This window comes from Vicia villosa, linkage group LG1 (genome assembly GCF_029867415.1).
Source record: "Vicia villosa cultivar HV-30 ecotype Madison, WI linkage group LG1, Vvil1.0, whole genome shotgun sequence".
Taxonomy (NCBI): domain Eukaryota; kingdom Viridiplantae; phylum Streptophyta; class Magnoliopsida; order Fabales; family Fabaceae; genus Vicia; species Vicia villosa.
Window position 1 is genome coordinate 205,750,418 of NC_081180.1, and position 5,783 is coordinate 205,756,200.

The 5,783-nt window shown below is 38.2% G+C and overlaps 1 protein-coding gene and 1 non-coding gene across 2 annotated transcripts; one reads left to right on the forward strand and one right to left on the reverse strand.

Annotated features, from left to right (window-relative positions):
- Positions 1-1,072: 1,072 nt before the first annotated feature.
- LOC131593535 (uncharacterized) lies at positions 1,073-1,948 on the reverse strand. The gene has a single exon (XM_058866073.1). The coding sequence runs from the start codon at positions 1,946-1,948 to the stop codon at positions 1,073-1,075; it is 876 nt and encodes a 291-aa protein (XP_058722056.1).
- Positions 1,949-2,834: 886 nt separating this feature from the next.
- On the forward strand, positions 2,835-2,941 carry LOC131645434 (small nucleolar RNA R71). The gene has a single exon (XR_009297056.1). It is a non-coding gene; the product is annotated as a small nucleolar RNA R71 (small nucleolar RNA).
- The last annotated feature ends 2,842 nt before the right edge of the window (positions 2,942-5,783 follow it).

Here is a 5,783-nt window from a genome sequence, read left to right on the forward strand (position 1 = left end):
ATTTCAAACGGTAACCTCCAATTAGGTGGTTGCATTATGGGTGCGGATATAAGGGCTGCCTTTAGTACTTCAAAGGCTTCTAAACATTCATCATTGAAATTAAACTCTACGTCTTTCATTAAGAGGCTGGTCAGGGGTTTAGAGATCTTATAAAAGTCCTTTATAAATCTTCGGTAGAAACCTATGTGTCCTAAGAAGCTTCGTATTTCTCTAGCTGTTTTAGGGTGTTGGAGGTTCTCTATTACTTCGATCTTTGCTTTATCGACTTCAATCCATCTTTCGGAGACTACATGTCCAAGTACAATCCCTTGTTTAACCATAAAGTGACACTTTTCCCAGTTTAGGATGAGGTTAACTTGTACACATCTGTCCAATACTTTTTCTAGATTAGAAATACATCCTTTGAAATCCTCCCCACATACAGAGAAGTCGTCCATAAAGACTTCCATGATGTTGTCTATGTAGTCAGCGAAAATTGACATCATGCATCTCTGAAATGTCGCAGGGGCATTACATAATCCGAACGACATTCTTCTATAAGCGAATGTTCCATAAGGGCACGTGAAGGTTGTTTTCTCTTGGTCGTCAGGGTGAATTGGGATCTGAAAGAACCCTGAGTAACCATCCAGGTAGTAGTAATAAGATTGTTTTGCTAAGCGTTCGAGCATTTGGTCAATAAAGGGAAGAGGGAAATGGTCTTTCCTTGTGGCTTTGTTCAATTTACTATAGTCTATACACATCCTTGTTCCAGTCACCTTTCTTTCGGTGATAGATTCTCCTGACTTATTTACGGTAACTGTTATGCCTCCTTTCTTTGGTACACAATGGATCGGACTTACCCCACTAACTATCATAGATTGGATATATAATTCCTGCATTTAGAAGTTTGGTAACTCCATCTTTAACGTCTGTGCTCAGGATAAGGTTAATCCTCCTTTGATGTTCCCTAGAGGTTTTGCAATCTTCTTCCAACATGATGTGATGCATATATATGGAAGGACTTATTCCTTTCAGATTAGCAATATTATATCCTAACGCAGATGGGTATTTCCTTAACACTTGTAATAGTTTTTCAGTCTCTGCGTTGACTCTTCTTTATAACTTCAGAGTAAGATTCTTCTGATAATCCTATCTCTCTTAGACATTCATCAATAACATCCACCAGATAGCATGTATCTTCTATAGCTGGGGCTTGAAGGAATTGTGTTAGAATAAACTCGACCTTCTCCTCACCTACTTCGAATGTCAATTTGCCTTTCTTTACGTCTATAATAGCTCCAACGGTAGCTAGAAACGGTCTTCCTAAGATTATAGGGGTATTGACGTCTTCCTTTATGTCCATAATTATGAAATCCGTAGGGATGTAGAATTGTCCGATGCAGACGGGTATGTTTTCAAGAACACCTATAGGATACTTAACGGAACGGTCTGCAAGTTCTACTGACATCTTGGTTGGTCTAAGGTCTCCCATGTTAAGTTTCTCGCAAATGGACAAAGGCATTAGGCTAATACTAGCTCCTAAGTTGTACAGAGCTTTGTCTATGACAAATTTTTCTATATTGCAGGGTATGGAGAAACTTCCTGAGTCTTTCAGCTTAGGTGACAAATTCTCCCATGTTACGGTCTCATTGTCTTCTATTTTCTTCTTATTCGATAGGATTTCTTTTAGGAACTTAGCATATGAGGGTATTTGTGTAATAGCTAATGTAAAAGGAATTGTAATGTTCAATTGTTTAAGAATTTCTACAAATTTCTTAAAATGCCCTATGCTTTTAGATTTTTCGAATCTTTGAGGGTACGGGAGAGGTGGTTTATAGGGTGGTGGAGGTACGTATGGCGCTTCTTTTTCCTCCGTCTCGCCTTCCTTGTCCTCTTTCTCTTTCGAGTTACTTGGTTTATCTTTGGGTCTACTTTCCTCCTTAATTGTCTTACCAGGGCTTTGGAACATAGCAGGGTTTTTAAGTCAAGGGTCAGTTGGTTCGTCCATCTCTCTACCACTTCGCAGAATAATAGCATGAGCATGTCCTTTCTGATTCGGTTGTGGCTGTCCAGGAAATGTCCTGGAAGGTGCGGCAGTAGGTGCTTGTTGTTGTGCCACTTGAGAGATTTGTGTTTCAAGCATCTTGTTGTGAGTGGCCAATGTGTCTACTTTAGTTGCTAACTGTTTGATTTGCTCATTGGTGTGCACGTCTTGGTTTAGGAAATCCTTATTAGTCTGAGTTTGAGTGGCTATGAAATTTTCCATCATTAATTCTAGGTTAAACTTCCTAGGGACCTTAGGAGCAGCTAAGGGTGCCTTTTGATATCCAGGTGGTATACTTGTTTCTTGGACAGGCGCGGACAAGGCATTATTGTTCTTATACGAGAAGTTAGGGTGATTTTTCCATCCTGGGTTATACGTATTCGTGTAAGGGTTTCCTTGAGCATAGTTTACTGGTTCAATTGGAACTCCTGCCAAAAGATGGCACTCGAGGGAAACATGTCCAGATGTTCCGCATATTTCATAATTGGGGCTTACAGCAGCCACGAACGCTACAGGTTCTACAATGAGGTTTTCGATCTTCTGAGTTAGGGCATCGACCTTGGCGTTAACGCGGTCGAGGCTACTTATCTCGTACATACCATTCTTCGTTGAATATTTCACTCTAGAAGTTTTCTCTGACTGAGCTCTCTCGTTTCCCCATTGATAATGATTCTGAGCCATACTCTCGATAAATGCATAGGCATCAACATACGCATTGTCCATCAGTGCGCCACCTGCGGCGGCGTTAATTGTAAGTCTCGCACTATATAGGAGACCATTGTAGAAGGTATGGATAATTAACCATTCTTCTAATCCGTGATGTGGACAGAGTCTCAGCATTTCCTTGTATATCTCCTAGGCTTCGAATAAAGACTCGTTGTCTTTTTGTCTAAACCCATTGATCTGGGCTCTTAGCATGGCGGTCTTACTAGGTGGAAAATATCATGCCAAGAAGACTTTCTTCAGTTCATTCTTGGTAGTGACATAATTTGCAGGTAAAGACTGGAGCCAAGCTCTAGCTCTATCCCTTAGTGAAAAAAGAAAAAGGCGAAGTCGGATAGCTTCCGAACTAACATTATTCGCCTTTACAGTTTCTGCATATTGCAAGAACACTGACAAATGAAGATTTGGGCATTCTGTCGGATTTCAAGAAAATTGATTTTGTTGTACTGCTGAAAACAAAGATGACTTTAGCTCGAAGTTGTTCGCCTCAATAGCAGGAGCAACAATGCTATTGTGTGGTTCAGCTTGCGAAGGAATAGCGTAAAACTTGAGAGGACGCGGCTGTTCTCCCATGGTTGATTCTTCAAATGGTTCAGAAGTAGGATTAGGAACAAGAGTGCGAGTTCGTTGTAATCGATGTGATACAGTGATAGAACGCTCCGGTTTGGGAATTGGCAGCACTAAGTCTTCAGTTCGAGAGCGAGTACTTGGCACGCACAAAGGGAATTAGAGTAATTAAGTTTTTGCCTTAGTCTCTACAATGTAACAGTTAATTACGATATCGACTAAATAAGTCCCCGGCAACGGAGCCAAAAACTTGATCGCGACAAAGTGGGTATGTCTGTGATTATGACTGCAAGTGCACAGTCTATCGCGTAGTTTTAAAAGATATCGAACCCAAAGGACTAAGAATCGACCTAACGTAGTTAATTGTTACTACGTAAATCTAAGGCTATCGTTTGATTGATTGAGATCAAACGGGGAAAAATAAAGAATAGAATTAAATTAAATCAAAGGATAATTATATCGGTATATGTAATAGTCGGACGTCGGAGTTCTAGTAAACTATCGACGCGGATCGTAATTTAAAGAATACCTTTCTGTAGAAATCATTAGTTTAAAAACCTTCCTCTCACACTCTCGTGTTTATTGATTATGACCTCATTATTAAACCTAAGTGAGCGTTCTCGCTGTATCAATTAAAGTTTAAAATGTTTTTTGAAAACAAATGAAGACTAATTAACCTTAAAGCGCTCTCGCTGTATTTAAGGTTAATGCCTAATTTCTATGGTCCAGTTAAAACCTCAAACTCTCATTTTTATTAATCCTAACTTCTATTGTTTTTAAGTCTCGTTATAAAACAGTTTAATTAAGCATTAGAAATTTTAACCAAATAAATAAATCTTCGTTAATAAATTACGTCGATAGCGTCACTAGATTCCCTCGGTTATATGACTTTACATACCGATAATGGATATTTAGCCGAACATTATTTTAATAGACGAATCAGAATAGATATAATAGATATAAATTAATCCGGACATAATTTGGTAAATTAACATAAACAGTAAATAATAATTAATGCTAATAAATAAACCTGAATTAAATTACAAATTGAAAATTGTAATCTTGCAGCACTGGTTCTTGAATCTGGGACTTGAATTAAATTCTGAAATTAAATCTAATCCTAAAAACTGAAACTAAATCTGAAGCTAAAAAAGGAAAACTGAATTGCAATAGTATTTCCGGTGTGGAAATCTATTGCAGGAAGTGGTTTGGAAGTAGACTGAAATTGAAGATGTAGAAAATAAACTGACGGCACTAGGGTAAAATTCGTAAACCTTTCAATTAGTCTTGATGGAGAAAATGGCGGAGAGAATCTGGGCTTTGACGAATGTCTCTTCTGGGCGTGAGTGTGTGACTTACGTCACACACTAAATAAATGGGGGGTGCCGACCGGCAGGGAGGTGCGATGGACGGCATGGCATTCCTTGTGCCACTCGTCACGTGCCTTCCTTCTTGTTGCATTGGGCTTTGGCTTGCGGCTTTGATTGTGGGCCTCTTCCTTCTATTTGCACCCCCATCAGTTCAAGCGGCCTTTTAGCAATTTCCTCTTCATTTTGGCTCCTTTATTTGATCATTTCTTTTGCGAGCCCTAATTTAATAAATACCTGAAACAAATACAAAATACCGGCATAACACGAAATAAAGTAATAAAATTGAAATAAAATAAGATAATAATACATATAAATTAAGCTAAATATACGATACATTTTCGTGTTATCATATAGGTACAGACTATGGCATCCATCATCTCAAAATCATAATGAAAGTTTGAAGAAAAGCTTATTGAGATGTTTGCTATTCTATTCCTTAATATTTCTGGATGCCGCTAATAATTACACTTTATTGTTTCCACCCCAAGTGCTATGAATTAGATGTTAGAGATGTTAACCAAGAACCATGAAGGATGATGTCATATCAGATGTTACAACATCATCTCAAGGTCTTTAGTTATTTGAAAGTCTTTTTTTTCCAAGAGGAAAATATATAAGTGTGAGGAGGTGATTGTCATACCCCAAAATTTACCCATCATATTTTAAAATATTTTGGCTCAAGCACTAAGAAATAAGCCTGACTATCTCTCTCCTAAGCAACAAGCCCACAATTAAGGTTTTTCTTCCCTCAAGGTCAAATCAGGTTCTGACACCTCAAGTGGACTTCATGGCCTCTCATATGCTTCATAGAACCCTCATGCAAACTTTCAAGCTCTGATTCACAAGATTGCTCAATCAACAGCTCAAAAAGTCAACAGTCGACCAGTTTGACTTAAAAGTCAACTATGGTGAAATTACAGTCAAAACTCCTGATTTTTAGTCAACATCAACATTTTAAAGTCACATTCATAATTTTATCAATAATTGATCATGATTCATCAAGGAAAGCTTCAAAAGCACTAAATGTCCAAGTTTCTAAAATTAGGGTTTTGGACTAAAAGTCAACCCAACTTTGACCAGCCATAACTTTCACATGGAAT

Coding starts and splice junctions, on each gene's coding strand:
- LOC131593535 (XM_058866073.1), bottom strand. CDS start 1,948: ATGTTCCAAAGCCCTGGTAAGACAATTAAGGAGGAAAGTAGACCCAAA.